General features: G+C 43.1%; 1 protein-coding gene, 1 long non-coding RNA gene and 1 other non-coding gene across 4 annotated transcripts in view; 2 read left to right on the top strand and 1 right to left on the bottom strand.

Annotated features, from left to right (window-relative positions):
• TRAM1 (translocation associated membrane protein 1) overlaps positions 1 to 7,707 on the bottom strand; it is a 35,405-nt gene extending 27,698 nt beyond the window's left edge. The window contains exon 1 of one of the 2 annotated variants that reach the window (XM_031013731.3): positions 6,924 to 7,707. In XM_031013731.3, the coding sequence (XP_030869591.1) occupies positions 6,924 to 7,046 (123 nt within the window). In that variant the 5' untranslated portion in view covers positions 7,047 to 7,707. Of the gene's footprint in view, positions 1 to 5,724; positions 5,868 to 6,923 lie in introns of those variants that run through there. The other variant, XM_063709218.1, reaches the window with a different exon arrangement.
• On the top strand, positions 3,400 to 3,505 carry LOC115935720 (small nucleolar RNA U13). Its single transcript, XR_004071337.2, has one exon. It is a non-coding gene; the product is annotated as a small nucleolar RNA U13 (small nucleolar RNA).
• The window catches only part of LOC134759081 (uncharacterized), a 54,698-nt gene continuing 46,006 nt past the window's right edge, over positions 7,427 to 16,118 (top strand). The window contains exon 1 of the long non-coding RNA XR_010134970.1: positions 7,427 to 7,699. This is a non-coding gene — a long non-coding RNA (uncharacterized lncRNA). The remainder of the gene's footprint in view (positions 7,700 to 16,118) is intronic.

The following is a 16,118-nucleotide window of genomic DNA, read 5'->3' as shown; positions in this document are numbered from 1 at the left end:
TCAGATCCATTCTCCACATTGCAACTAGAATGATTTTCTCATCATGTTACCACATCCCCCTCCCTACCTGCTAAAAATCCTTCACTAGATTCCCATCTTTCTAGGAGAATGTGACCATAGGACTCTATGGTCTGACTCCTCTCTCTGCCTCTGCAGCACCTTCTACCACAGGGTCTCTGCACATGCTGTTCTATCTAAAATACGGTCGGAAAATATTTCCCATCAGATCTCAGTTGCATTACACCTTTTCAAGGAAGTCTCCCTGTCTTCCTAGGGTAGGTCATTTCCTTTGTTAGATTATCTCAGAGAACTGTGTTCCTTTCCTTCAAAGGCATACTCTGGTTGATTATATTAATAATTTCTGTCTCGCCCATTAGAAAGTAAGCTCCATTAGAACTGGGATTATGCCTGTTTCCACTCATCACTATATTTCAGAGCCCAGCATGGGGCCTGGTACATATTAGGTAATTAATCAATATCGCTGAATAAATATCAGTTAAAGTACAAACCGGAGTGAGCATGCAGCCAAGAATGAAACTTCTGCAAGAGACCACATGAAAGATAATGAGACCTGAACTAAGACAGTGACTGTGGGATAGAGGAGGCACTCATAAGGCAAAATAAGGTTTGGTAAGCTAGAAGAAAGAGTACAAGGTTATTTATTGATGCCTACAGCTGAGATTTCTGGGAGATGTGCAGTAAGGCAGCTAAAACCTAAGTCTAGAACTCAGTAGGGAGAACCTAGCTTAAATAAAGATTTGGGAGTCTCTTTCTACAGATAATAGCTGAAGCTGTGAAAATACATTAATCATATATGGAGAGTGCACAGTATTTGTAGAGAAGTAGGACAACATCAGACCCATGGAGAGAACAGGGAAAAAAGCAAAACTTCAAGTCACTGAAACTAAGAAAAAATGGTTAGAGAGACAGAGAAAGAAATAAAAAGAGCTTGTAGTCCCAAAAGCCAAAGGGGAAACATTTCTAAAAGGTGTGGTTAATAAAGTCAAAAGTTTCAAAAGAGATGTGGGAGGAAAGAGAACAATAGACTGGACAATTTAAGAAGTCATCAGTGGTCACAGCTTGAGTGATTCCAACTAAGTAGTGAGAGCAGGAGCTGCATCACAGTGGATTGAACAACACAGAGGCACAAAGTGGTATCCAGTAGATGCCAGGTCAAATTTTATGTTGTTTTTAGGATAGGAGAGATTGAGCTTGTGTGGGGGCAACAGTGAAGGCAACAGGGAAAAGGGAGAAGTTAAACACACAGGATAGAAAGAGAATAACGGATGGAGGCATATGATAGGGAACAAAATTGTAAGGACTGAGTATTGTACTCTTGAACAACTTTTCCTCTTAGATGGGAAGAAGGCAGTAATGGATGGGACACATAACTTCAAAAGACAGGAAAATGAGGAAATCCGTGCTTGATAAACTTTTATTTTCCCTGTGTGAGAAAAAAGCAATATCACGTATTAAGCATAATGGGGACATGAATGATGACTATTTATATAGTTCCCATAGGGAAAGGAGATGGCCAGGGAAAGTAAAAAGATACTGGATGCAAATGTCTGAGGTTAGAAACCTTTGATTTGCAATATTATCTACTAGCATGAGCATGACTTTCTCTGGGAATTGAGAGGCACCGAAAAGGCCAACAGTGGAGTAAAGATTGCAGGAAGAAAGGCAAAACAATGAGGGGGCTAATATACTGGAGAAAGGGAAAGGGGGCCATGGTACCACAAAAGCTTGGACTAGGTAGAGCACTGACTTATGAGTACTAGAAGGAGGGAGGTGAACAAAATGTAGGTTGTAGCTGAACTCTGTTATCCTAGAATTCAGGAAGTGGAAGAAGTCAGGCTTGCATGACAAACTGCAGGATACGGCCAGTAAAGTGAGTTGCCGAACTGGGTTAGATATGAAGGTCTCTTGAGTAGAAAAGGCTACTAAGGCTACTCTATTAAAATTTGGGTCATTAACAAGGACTCATTAGAGCAGAACGATGACGAGTCTCCAGGGCAACACTACTTTCATGTGATTATTTTTAGTAAAGTTGAGTGGTCACTACATTTCATTTAGTTTTGCTATCTTTGTTTAGATTTTTTATATATATATAGTCTAAACAATATATATCTATATATACACACTATATATATGTTTTATATATATATACACACACACACACACACACACACACACACTGTTTTACACACAAACACTCCACATCCCTGTTTCCAGTTTGTAATATGAAGTCACCACTGTCACACCTAAGAACACTTTGTTAAAGAGTCCTTTACAGGCCAGGTGTGATGGCTCACGCCTGTAATCCCAGCACTTTGGGAGGCCGAGGTGGCTGGCTCACTGGAGGTCAGGAGTTCAAGACCAGCCTGGCCAACATGGTGAAACCTCATCTCTATTAAAAATACAAAAATTAGCTGGGCATCGTGGCGGGAGCCTGTAATCCCAGCTACTCAGGATGCTGAGGCAGAAGAATCACTTGAACCCCGGAGGCGGAGGGTGCAGCGAGCTGAGATCGCGCCATTGCACTCTAGCCTGGGTGACAGAGTAAGGCTACATCTTAAAAAGAGTCCTTTACAAACAACAAATGAGATTCTTCAAAGATAAATTTAGCATCAAATTCTAAAAGCAGCAAAAATTAGATTATCCTTTTAGCCAGGCTTCCAAATAAAATTAAAATTTGACCTCCAGCTGGTTTAGCATGTGAGTTTAAGTAGAAGAAGAAGAGGAAAAATGTAAACTACACACTCCAAAAAGTTTCGAGTTTAAGCTCGCAGTCTTGCTCCTAGCCATTTCCAGGCCTCCTAAGCCTCACACCCTGCTAGCATTGCTGCAGTTAAACTCACACCACAATTAATTAGTAGTAAGATAAGTTAGTTTAGAATATAAATAGGCTACAGAAATATATAATGCACTCAAAAGTAAAAATACCTGAGTTTATGACAGTTTGAACATTTACAGCGCTGCTCTCCATTTACAAAAATGGAAAAATGAAAAAAAAAGAGACTTATTCAGATGCATCTTAAATAGGTTACCAGAAACTGTAATGAATTACCTAATTCTATGCTGTATGCAATGTCATAAATACAATAACATTTCTTTAATTAAGTGTCACTGGTTGGGGCTTGGTATCTTTCTTGTTATATAGAGATGTTAACTACTTTGCACTTGTTTTAGAGGAAGATGTGACCAGTCACTACATGGACTGGATCCTTGAAAAGTAAAGACAATTCTGAATATCAAATTCCACTTCCAGTGGGGCTCAGTGGCACGTGCCTGTAGTCCCAGTCACTCAGGTGGCGAGAGGGGAGGATCACTTGAGCCCAGGAGGTCAAGTTCCAGCCAAGGCAACATAGCGAGACCCTGTCTCAAAAAAAAAGAGAGACCCTTTTGTAGTTCACAAGTGTGATGACTGGGGTTTCACGCTTATATGTGAGATGTGTCTCTCCCTTAAACTTTGTTATGACCTGAGCACCTTACCTGTCATAAAAAGAAAGAAAAAAAGGAAAGAAAAAAAACCCCCAAACCTTGAAAACTGTTTCAAGATTGTTGAAATTGTAAATGTCCCCCAAATCTGTATGGCATAAAGAACTTGCAGATTTTGAATATCTTTCCTTTTGAATATCTTTCCTTTATACACTCCTTAAAAGAAATACTTCTCTTGTGAACCCCTAATTCTTCACCCCTCCTCCACATCCTCACTTTCAGAAAGCTTCCCAAGCATCCCTAACGTTTTTTGACCAATTTTTCCTAACTCAAATATGAAGCCATTCATTGTATACTATGATTTGAATTATGTGGACAGATATTTACTGTAATAAAACTATGATTCCAAAATTTACAAGCAATTTTTGATTAATGTGAAGTTCCCTGGAAATTAAACTGTTACATTACTGCCAAACAGACTACTTTGTTAGCCTTTTCAGTACGTATAATCTCTTTAGATGCTAACTAAAGAGATTCCAGGCCCTTCTCTCACATAAAAATGCTCTCTGTTTCCCAATTTTGGTGAGTTTTTAAAGAATAATAATAGCTACCACTTATTGCACACCTCTTGGAAGTCAAGTATTGAACTAGGTGTAATACATATTGGTTAATTTGTCAGAGTAACCCAATAAGCCCCATTTTACAGATGAGGAAACTTCAGTTCTGAGCTGCCCTAGGTCACCCAGTTAGCAAGCTGCAGAGCCCTAATTTGAACATGAATCCCTTCAGCTCCAGAATCCATGCTTTTACAGTGTATCTCCATTGCTTCTTCATTTTGGCTAGTAATACAGTATTTCTTTCTTTCTGAATTTCTTTGTCGATGTCACCATAAATCCTCTGACATTTCCTCAATGTATGTGCACAACAGGCTTACCAGTTCTGCAAAAAAAATCAATTTCTCTATTATTCTAGCACAAGTACTGTAATTCTATAATTATGTTAACTTTGAGATTCAGCAGCAATTGTTTTAAAAGTCGAATAGCAAAACTAACCTAGTCTACAAAGTCCTATATATAGATAACATGCTTTGAAATCCTAACACCTTAACATATGGTAAGAAAAAGGAAGAACTCGCACAAACTTCACTTTTGTGTTATCACTTTAACACTCACTTTTGAATTGACTTTAAAAACCTCTATTTAGTATTTTTGTCTATTTAGATTTTCAAATTTTATAAATTTATATAAAGGTGAAAATCCACTGTTTAAAAAAATCACTAACATGTGAGGCAAGGTATAGGTGGTGGACTTCCCTAGAAATATAGTAAGAGAATGTAAAATAGTTTATATAAAATCAAAGTTATACTATGTGTCAGAATTTCTGATTTATATTTCATTTCATTCAAAGCACTGCAAATATACCTTGCAGGTCACAGTACCCCTAAAATATGTTTTTAAAGTCAGGAATTCTTACCATGTGGAGATGGTTTATGACAAGTTACAGAAAATTGAATATACTACATATATTAAAGTACGACTTTAAGATCAAAGCAGAAAGTACATGCAAGTATCAAATTCAGAAAGTGAATACAAATGTTTAACATTGGGTTTTTTTTTTGAGACAGGGTCTTCTTGCTCTGTCCTTCAGGCTGGAGTGCAGTGGTGAAACCTTGGCTCACCGCAGCCTCCACCTCCTGGGCTCAAGTAATTATCCCACCTCAGCCTCCCAGCTCAGACCACAGGTGCGTGCTATCTATCACTCCTGGCTAATTTTTTTAAAAATCATTTGTAGAGACAGGGTCTCCCTATGTTGCCTAGGCTGGTCTCGAACTCCTGGGCTCCAGTGATTCTCCTGCCTTGGCCTCCCAAAGTGTTGGGATGTTTACAGGCGTAAGCCAGCGCACCAGGCCTAGCACTGTATTTACCTTCACACCATATTATCTGATACTTGCAAAAAATGGCTGTGAGGAGAATAGTACAGGTGATATTATTTCCTGATAAAGAGCAGAAAAATTGAGGCTCAGACTTGGGTCACCCAGTAGGTAGGTGGCACAGCCCAGACTTAACTTGAGAATGTTAGTTTCCTTCTACCTACCCTTTAACTATACCTGCTACCTCCTTAGCAGTGGTTTCAAACATGCATGACACAATCAGGAGTAAATAATATCTGTATCTAGATCCAGAAAAGCCCATTTGATGAGAGGCGAAAATAAGGTTAAAATATTATTTAATTTTAAAATTAAAAAAAAACAAATATGCTCCATTAAAAAGAAAATGTATTCACCTTTTGATCACTGGTAATATCATTCCATTAGGTTTTCTCAAGGATTCTTAACGTCGTTCATATTTTTTTAAGCACTCCTATGTCCCAGGCATTATCCTAGACTCTGGAAATACAGACTCGTAAAAATACTCCAAAATCTCTGCTCTCACTTGTTACATGCAGGAGAGAGGAGACAAAACAAGGCAGGAGCAAAATAATTTGTATATTTACTGAGACATAAAGGCTCCAGAGAAAAATTAAAAAGGGAAAAAAGCAAAGGAATGAGCGTGTGTATTGGGGAGCGAGGGGAAAAACGTAGGATGTTACTCGTTCACCTTGCAAAGTTTATCATCCACATTCAACAGCTGTTAAATAAGTCATCAAAATACTAGATACGTGGGAAGAGAATTTACACACTCCTGACATTCCCATCCTCTCCTACTTCAAGAAACAAAATTACTCGATTCCTTGGCACCGCTGTTCAGAACCTCGATTTATCCATCAGACCTTGTTTCTTTAAAGCGTCAGGGCAAAAAGTTCGTTAACTGGTAATAATATCAGTTTAAAAGACAAAAATTAAAACAATCTGGCGCGCCTCCACTGCGCCGGTGCCCGGCGGCCACCGCCCTTCAAGTCGAAAGCAGATGCCTGACTCCGGTTTCTCGCTCACCCCAATCTAGGAGCTACCGGGGGCCCCCCTGTCACTCGGGGCCTGTGGTCTCCAGGCCGGCACTCCTCAGACCCGGGGGCCGGGCTTCGGCCTTCCCCGGCCCTCGCGGGGCTGACGCTCACCGCGGCCGAGGCTGGCAGTCCCCCCAAGTCCGCCCACCCGCCCCGAGCCAGCTCGGCAGCGCAGGGGCCGCCCCCGCCCGCCGGCCCCTTGCCGGCTGCCACGTAACCCTTCGCGGGAACCAGGAACTGCGCCGCGCAGCCGGCGGGAGGGGGCGGCGGCGGGTCAGGAAGGGGGCGACGCGGCGGTCCCCACTCCCTGCGGGCCGCTATGAGGCCCACCGGGACTTTGCATCCCCGGGCCGGCCGCCGGGGAGCTGCCGCCGGCGTGGGGCAGGGCACGGCAGGCCTGCACCTCAGAGACTGGGGGTCTGCACCCACCCCGGGCCCGAGCCCCCGCGTCCTGGGCGGAGAAGCCGGGGCTGGCATCTGGAGCCCGGGCCCGGGCTGGGGGTGGCGGGGCAGGCGGTTGGGACTCGGGGCGGGCTCACCTCAAACATGAGCCCCAGCAGGAAGACCATCGCCACACAGGAGACGATGTCCGCGTGATTCTGCAGGACGAATTCGTGGCTCAGCACCGGGGGGCTCTTGGTGCTTTTCTTGCGAATCGCCATGGTGGGGCCGCCGCCCGCGCCTGCAGGTGCTCCGCCCCGGTTCTGCTCTTACCAGCTGCTCACCGACTCGCCGCCGCCTCCCGCTGGCTGCTCCTCACCGCCCCGCTACAGCCGCTCGCTGGGGCTTCACTTCCCATCCCACAGCCAGTACGCAGCCGCCGGGCCGCCCGGGGGAAAAAAAAAAAAAAACAAACAGCCAGCCCGCAGCGGGGGCGAGCATGCGCACCAGGGAGACGACGCTCTCTGGTGCCGCGGCCGCCTCCGCGAGCCCACAGCGCCACCTGGGGACCGGAGGCCGCTGGCCCGCGGCCGGGCGAGCGTGCAGGAATGTGAGTGGCGCTTCCCTGCTTAGCGCCGGGCCCGGGTTTGGGAGTCGTTTGAGGCGCGAGCTTCCTGCGCCTGCTCAGCAGCCTGAGGCCGCGGCCGGGTGCCCTCCTGCCCTCCTGCCCTCCTGCCCTCCTGGACATCCAGGGATTGGGTGTCAGTGGCCTGTTGCACACTGTCACTTCTGCAAGTGACTAACACCGTCAGGATAATCTAAAACTACGAATACTACCTGACTCCACAAGGGTACGGTGTATTCTCCAGTTTTAGCATCTGCCTTAAAAATTACCTCAGAGTTAAGCACTGCTAGGGACTTATTTCTACTCTTGGTAAGTTTGGACTAACTTAAAAAAAAAAAAGAGCTGACCCTATTCTGGTCTGCCTCTCCGTCCCCACCCCCATCCCCGTCCCCATCCCCACCCCTATCCCCCACTGGCCTCAGACTGAAGACGAAGGGATCAGTTTGGGTTTACTGGCTTCACATATATTTAAATTAACAACATGTTTTAGTAATCTAAGGGAAATAGTAAAAGAGTTAAAAAGGATCGTGGATTAAGACACGTCCTCCTCTTATCGTTTTGCCCAAACCTGGAGTCCTTTGTATTCTTTTTCCTGAAGAATTGCTCTCCTGTTTACCGATGAGCCAAATGTAGAAACCAAAGTCATGCTAGATTGAGCCCTTTCAGCGCCCTTCCACATCCAGTCATCACCAATTCGAGGCAGACCTATCACCCCGCTTCCCCACTACCGCAGTCCGAGGGTACTTGCCTCTTGCCTACAATATTACAACTCTGGTGTAACCACTTAGTGGTTTAAGAATGTGGGTTGTTAAATCACAATTCTGCCACTTATTACTTGTACGATCAAGGACAAGTTACTTAATCTCTATGGGACCCGATTTCCTCATTTTAAAAAATGTATTCATTTATGTACTTACTGAGGGTTGACTATGTCCTGGGCACTGGGGATACAGAACTGAAATACAAATTAAATTATTCCTAGGGACTTATCATTCTAGTGTGGGAGAGAATCTTTAAACAAGATTTCAAAAGCGAAACAGATGTTAAATTGAGTTGAGCAACCAGGAGAAAAATAAAGCAAGGGGAATAGGAAAGTGCGAGGCACTTATACTTGCCTGAAGACCTGCAGGAGGTGAGGGAGCAAGCCCTGTGGATATCATCTATAAAGTGGGGATAACTATTGCTCATTTTAGTAATTAAATGAGATGATTGAAGGAAACTGCTTAGCGGGGAGTAAGAGCTTTATAAATTTAGTCAGTGATTATTCTTTTCCTCCTTCTGGGCAATCACTAGTTTCATTTCCCTTTAGATCACCTTTCAACGTTTATACTAGAATGGTGCTTCTACTGGCAGAAAGTTTTTCAGCGGGTTCCCTTTCCCTTTATGGAAAGCTAGCATGATGAAATAGCCCTTTCTGATTTGGTCCTTGCCTACCCCAACAGACTGGAGCCCTGCATCTGCAGGCCATAATCTCTGTACCAGCATTATTGACTACACACACTATACAGTTGCCTCTCCATATTTGTGGGTGCCGCATACACTGTGGATTCAACCAACCTGGAGTAAAAAATATTCAAGAAAAAAACTGCATTTGTACTGAACATCTACAGACTACCCCCCCATGATTATTCCCTAAATAATATAGTATAGCCAACTATTTATTTAGCAGTTATGTTGTGTTAGTTATTATAAGTAATCTAGAAATGATTGGAGGTCTGTGGGAGGATTTAGGATATTCTTTACCAGAATATTGCATCATCTTATATAAGGCATCTGAGCGTGGGTGGATTTTGGTATCCGCGGGGGTCCTGGAACCAGTCCCCTGTGAAGACTGAGGGACGACTGTACATGCCATGGCATGCTCTCTTCCCATGCTCTCCCCTGCCTTTGTGTGTGCTGCTGTCTCTGTCTGGAATGTTTTCTCCTGTCCTCTCATAGACACAGCAGGCTCCTGCTGTTCCTTCATGTCTCATTTACACATGACCTCTTCGAAAGCTTCACTGAATTCTGTGACCTAAGCAATTTATCTTTTATGATTCAATTGCATTTTTGAAATAGTTTTATTGCAGTATAATTTATGTCATATAGTTCAGCTATTTGAGATATTCAATTCTGCGGTTTTTAGTATGTTTGCAAAGTTGTGCAACAATCACCATAATATAACTTTAGAACATTCTTGTAATCTCTAAAAGAAACCTTATACACATTACCAGTAACTCTCCATTTCCCCTCATAGTCTTGGCAGCCCTTGGCAACAACTGACCTATTTTCTACCTCTCTATATTTGCTTATTGTGGACATTTCTTTTTGTTCTTTCTTTGTTTCTTTTCTTTCTTTTTTTGAGATGGGGTCTTGCTCTGTTGCGTAGGCTGGTGTACAGTGGCATGATCATAGCTCACTGCAACCTTGGACTCCTGGCCTCAAGAAATTCTCCCACCTCCCAAAGTGCTGGGATTACAGGTGTGAACCACCATGGCCAGCTTGGGCATTACATGTAAATAGAATCATGATCTTTTGTGACTGACTTCTTTCACTGAAGATAATGTTTCCAAGGTTCATCCATGTTGTAACATGTATCAGTACTTCATTCCTTTTTATGGCCAAATAATATTCCATTGTATGGCTATAGCACATCTTATTCATCAGTGGATGAACATTTGTGTACAAGTTTTTGTTTGAACTCAATTCCTTTGGGTATATACCTAGCAGTGGAATTGCTGATCATAAGGCAACTTTATGTTTGACGTTTTGAGGAACTCTCACACTAATTTCCAAAGTGAATGCACTGTTTCCCATCCTATTAGCAATGTGTAGAGGTTCCAATTTCTTCCCATCCTTGCCAATACTTTTATTTTCTGTCTTTTAATCTTATCTATCCTAGTGGGTGTGAAGTAATATCTCATTGTGATTTTGCTTTGCATTTCCCTGAGCACTAATGATATTGACTACTAGCCTTATCAGGTGCTCAGAAGCCATCTGTATATCTTTTTTTGTAGAAATGTCTATTCAAATCCTTTATCATTTCTAAGTTGGATTAATTTTTTAAAGTTTATTGAGTTGTAAGGGTTTAAAAATATCTATTCTATATGTCCATGTTGTTCTGTAATTTATTTTAAAAAATAAAAGATAGATTCTAGATCTTAGCAGATATATGATTTGAAAATATTTTCTTTCAGTCTGTCTTTTTACTTTCTTGATGGTTTTCTTTGAAGCACAAAAGTTTTTAATTCAGCAAAGTCCAACTTACCTGTTTTCTCTTTAATCACTTGCTATTGTTGTCCTATATAAGAAATCAGTACCTAACCCAGGATTCCAAAGATTTACTCCTGTGTTTTCTTCTAAGAGTTTTATGGTTTTAACTCTTACACTTGGGTCTATGAGGACTCACTTGTATTTTGTACATAATTTCATTTTAGCAATAATCATACTATCTTCTATTGTTTGCAAGTCTGTCTTCCCACTAGACTGGTACTCCTCAGGAACTGGGAGTTGTTTCATTTTTCCAGCTCCTACTACCTGGTGCTATACTGTCAAATATTTAGTGGTCAATATTTATTGAGGGAATGAAAAGAAAAAATACCTCACATAAATGAGAATAAAACCTTAAGATAGTTTAACCAAGAAACAAACATAAAAATGATATATGGCTCTACAAAGTTACTCATTTTAAATATATTTAAAGAAGACTTGCAATGCACCAAGCAAGTCCTGAGTTGTAGGATATAATTATTAACAAGACAGATTTAGTCTTTGTTCTTGAAACTCATACCTGGAATAGAAAACAGACAGTAAACAATGACCAATGTAACGGATATTTACAAAGAGACAGTGCAAGGTGCAGTAGAAGTGTTCTAGGTCATTTGGAAATGAATTGGTCTACTAATGTCAGTTTTTAAACTGAAATTGGTCCTTTCAAACCTTAGAATCTGGTGATTTTTCACTCCTTTGTGAGAAGACCACATTGGTCTTCTTTCAGCTGCTTAAACATATCATACTCTGGCCAGCCATAGGACTTGAGATGACCATTGGGTTTTTGTTGTTGTTGTTGTTTGTTTGTTTGTTTTTGAGATGGAATCTCGCTCTGTTGCCCAGGCTGGAGTGCAGTGGCACGATCTCAGCTCACTGCAACCTCTGCCTCCCAGGTTCAAGTGATTCTCCTGCCTCAACCTCCTGAGTAGCTGGGATTACAGGCACGTGCCACCAGGCCTGGCTAATTTTTGTATTTTAGTAGAGACGGGGTTTCACCATGTTGGTCAGGCTGGTCTCGAACTCCTGACCTTGTGATCCACTCGCCTCAGCCTCCCAAAGTGCTGGGATTACAGGTGTGAGCCATTGCGCCTAGTGACCACTGGGTTTGGTAAGATGGAGGTTGTGTGGTTATGTTAGTTTGGGTTGTCCAGGAAATAGATGCCAAGAAGGAGTTAGAAGCATAAGAGACTTATTGGCAATAACATTCGTGAAAATTAAAGGGGAGGGGAGTTAACAGCGAAAACCTTCAGGCTGTAATGTAGATCTGATCCCTGTGAAAGGAAGGAAGAAGGATCAGGCAGGAAGAGCCTCAGACTGAGGTGCAGCTGAGAAAGTTTTGGCCAGCCTTGTGTGTAGAGCTCCAGCACAGAGACTTCCCATTGAGGATTTCCACATTGGATGGAGATTATGAGTCCTTGGACCGCGACAGTGCCCTGTCATGCACTGTGGGCTCCTACCCTGCACTCTTGCTATCTTCCGCAGAAGGTCCTGGCTTCTGTCAGGAGACCCTCTCTCCACAAATCTCTCTTGGGCTTTGGTAATTATCCTTCTTGCTCCTTCAGGGACCCTATTGTTTATAGCCTTGGGGTACTGCAGTATCATTTGTCGTTTCCTTACCCGAACCCACACGCTTGAAGAGAGTGCCTTTATACAAATTTCCCCAAATCATCCAATTTAAACATGCCATTTGCTTCTGCTAGGACCCTGACTCTTATGGAGTCACTAGTGACCTTTAAGAGAGTATTTTCTTTGGAGATGGTAGAAACAAATGGCTGACTGGAGTGGGTTCAAGAGAGAATGGGAAATGGCAAGATGGAGGCATGAGTATAAGCAGCTCATTTGAGGGGATTTCCCTGCAAGGGAAGGCGGAGTAATGGGCACGTGGTGAAGAGAGGTGTAGGGAAGGGTTTTGCTTTTCTTTTTGGATGAGCTATATTATGATGTATTTGCATGCAGATGAGAATGATCTATAAGAAAGATTTATTCTACAGGAGTTGCTTGCAGAAGCAAAGTCCTTGAGCAGCTCAGAGTTGATGGCATGTAGTGCACAGCTGACCACAGTGACAAGATAGGGTGCCCACAGCAACCAGATAGAGGGCAGAATTTAGGGGTAGGCTGATAATGGCAAGATGAAGTTGTCTGCTTCTGATTGTTTCTACTTTCTCAGTAAAATAGGAAACAAAATCATCAGGAGTGGAGATAGTGTGATGACATTTGAGAAAAGAATGGAGGAAAACTGTGGAGGGTGAGTAGATTAAAGGGATGTAATCAGACAGCAGGGCCCACTTGAGATTTGGGGCCATACATTTAAAGCGAGACTAGTAAGCAGAGCCACATAATTTTCTCCAGGCATATCTCCCTGTTTGGATACAGGTATGGAGAAGGCAGAATTGGGCTTTGCCAGGCCAGTTATGATGAAGGATGTGGAGGATGTGCAAGGGTGAGGGCAGGGGTGATGAAGTGAAGGCCATGAGGTGGTGGTCATGCTTGTTATACTGTCACCCTCTGCCCTGAGAGTCCACCCTTTTCTGCTGTGAAAGGCAAATGTCTGCAGACTGCAGTAGTGGGGCTCCCTCGCCCTTGACTTCCCATTGGAATGGGACTGGAAGTCTGTGGAAGACACTAGCCAAAAAACAGAGGGTTTGAGGATTTCTTTATACTCCCATCATCCCTCCTTGCCTTACTATGGTTCCAACAGTGACTATGTTTGTTCTCCTGTGGACACTGCCTGTGTCAGGTGGCTTTTCTGTTACTGTTTCAGCTCTAAGTGGGCTCCAGGGACATCATTCTCTCACCCGCCGCTTCAGGCTGTTGGTTGTAATAGCTTCTCATGCTCTTACTCCCCGCATACTTCACCATCCCTTGTTGGTTCATTCAACCTGCTACTCCTCTGTGAATAAGCCCTTCATTAAGTGCTCTCCAGCTAAATTCTTTTGAATGGGCCATCTATTCCTTGCCAGTTCTCTGACAGAGACAGAGGACAGAGAAATAGTGCTAGGGCCTCTGAATTGGAGGCACCTATGGGGCTGAAGAATTGTTGTGGAGGGTAGCTGGCTGAGGAGGAAGTGGTGAGAGAGTGGGATGCTGGAAATGATTTCAGAGGTTGTGCAGTCACTGGCAATGAGATGCACAGGGTAGAAAGGTGGGAGTGGGTAGCTGAGGTGAATGGAGGAGAAGAGTTTTGAGAGTGAGAAGTCAAGGCAGTAGGAGGCTAAGGTGCTCAGCACATGGATGCTAAATCACCAAGAATGACTGAAGGAGAAGAATGGAAAGGGAGCCAGTGAGGGAGCTGGGCACTAACATCTGCTGCAAATGAGGAAGAGCCTGAGAGGATGGCAGATGATTGCCACAGGAGGGTAGTGGGTGGTGTAGTTTCAGGGCATGGACTTCCAGAAAAGCTGGGGTTTTTGAGCAAGGGAGGAGAATTGTCTGTTAGCAGCAATGAGGACCATGAAAGACACCCACTCCACCCCTAGGCTCTGTGGTATGTGGTGCGTGGGAGGGAAGAAACAGCCACCTCTTGAGAAGGCTCCAGGGAAGCAGGTTTCAGTTTTCAGTTAGAGCTGCCTCCAGGTTTCTGAGCGAGAAGGTGAAGAAAACATTCAGAAAGAGGCAGAGGGTGTTGGGGATTTGGTAGATGGCACACCTGGAGCTTTGGGGGATACACTGCAAGAGTTTGGGGACTGCGAAGGGGCTTTTGGCTTAAGCAAAATAAAAGGATGAATAGAGCTTTGTGGGGAGGAGATTGTGGTGATGATGGATAACAATGGAGGTTTGACTCAGGAGGTGTCTAAGGTGGAAAGAGTTTTGAAGCATTACAGAATGATCCTGAGGTCTTTTAGGGGAATGTGGAGGTTTAATAATAATTTTAGCTTCTTTTTTAGGATTGGCCTCTTAAGTTTATAGTGAAAGGTGGCTGCCATTAAATTCTCCAAGGGTAGGTCATGGTGGTGGGGAAAGTGGTCCTACCAAGACACATGGGCTCTGGAGGCCTCCCTCAGCAGATTTTTTGTTTTGTTTTGTTTTAGAGATGGGGACCAGACTGGTCTCAAAATCCTGGCCTCAGGCAATCCTCTTGCCTTGGCATCCCAAAGTGCTGGGATTACAGGGGTGAGCTACCCCACCAGGGACCCCTCAGGCAGATTGATTTCTTATGTGTGTTCAGCTCTGGAGGCCACATTCCAAGTAAGTAAGACTTTGGCAAACATAGCCTGGATCCTAAAATTCTCAGGATTCTTTTAATGACTGTAGGACAGAAGGCAGCTTATTTGGGATTAGATCTATCCAGGAAAATTTGTGGTACAAGGTTGCTGTAATTATGAGAAATATAAAAGAACAGAAATATGATCTTTGCCCTCAATGAGGTTGTGTTTATTTGGCCTTACAAGACATGTATAAGAATGAAAAACCTGTTCTGAGATGATGTGAAAGTAGGTACAAGAAATTATCTAATAGAAATAAGTTAGAACTAAAATGGGACTGTTTGATTTCAACCTCTCCTTGGGGACAAATTGGTGAAAAGTAAGAAACGAATGTTTGTTACACGCTTATTAAATTCCAGGCATTTTGCTTTTACATATATCATTTGGTCTTCACATAAATCTTATAAAATAGGTGTTGTTGTCTTTATTTAAAGACAGAGAAGCTGAGGCTCAGAGATGTTAAGTAATTTGCCCAAGGTCATAGGTCCAGGTATCTGTGTGCCTGCCAAACCCATTCTTTTTGATGTTTTTTGAGACAGGGCCTCGCTATGTTGTCTAGGCTGGCCTTAAACTCTTGGGTTCAAGAGAACCTCCCAAGTAGCTGGAACTACAAGTGTGCATCGCTGTGCAGCAAAGAAACCCATTCTTGTCTCATGTAAACAGTCCTGCAGGGTCTGTACTTGCCAGGAAGACTCTGACTCTTCAGAGAGCAGTGATTCTCAATCTTATCTCATTGCTGATCTATTCAAGAGACCGGTTGCTGCCTATGTAGAAACACAAAGCCCATGAAAAAGACCCCAACAGATCATTTTTCTCTTTACATGCTATTGTTATATCATTTACAGTGAGTTTAAAAATATAAAATCGTACTCATCTGGTGAGAAGGAAATTGTATTTTCATGAGGAAGCAAAACCACTTCATTAATATTTGGAAATTATATGATTTCGTTGAGTATACACTTCGCTGCTATGGAAACGAGAAAACAAATTTATAATACAGTGTTGCTACTAGTATGTAAGACTGGCAGGAGATGGCATGTCACATTTAGAGGTAGATCTGGCAGTTCGGAGAGAGCTGGTTGGTAATGGCTATGAAGATTCTGTGACCCATCTGACCACTACTTAGGTGTCTCTCTAGGGGTAGAATGTAATCCTGTGACCTATAGAAGCTTAAGGAGCCCAAGCACAAGGTGGACTTTCTCACCCTATTTAACCAAGCCATCAGGGCCTGAGTACTACTTCTCTGATGAAAGAGAGCCCAGTTTCAGTAAGTGGTG

The sequence above is a fragment of the Gorilla gorilla genome, chromosome 7 (assembly GCF_029281585.2).
Source record: "Gorilla gorilla gorilla isolate KB3781 chromosome 7, NHGRI_mGorGor1-v2.1_pri, whole genome shotgun sequence".
Taxonomy (NCBI): domain Eukaryota; kingdom Metazoa; phylum Chordata; class Mammalia; order Primates; family Hominidae; genus Gorilla; species Gorilla gorilla.
Note: the sequence above shows the minus strand (reverse complement) of the source record. Positions and strands in the feature narration are given on the sequence as shown.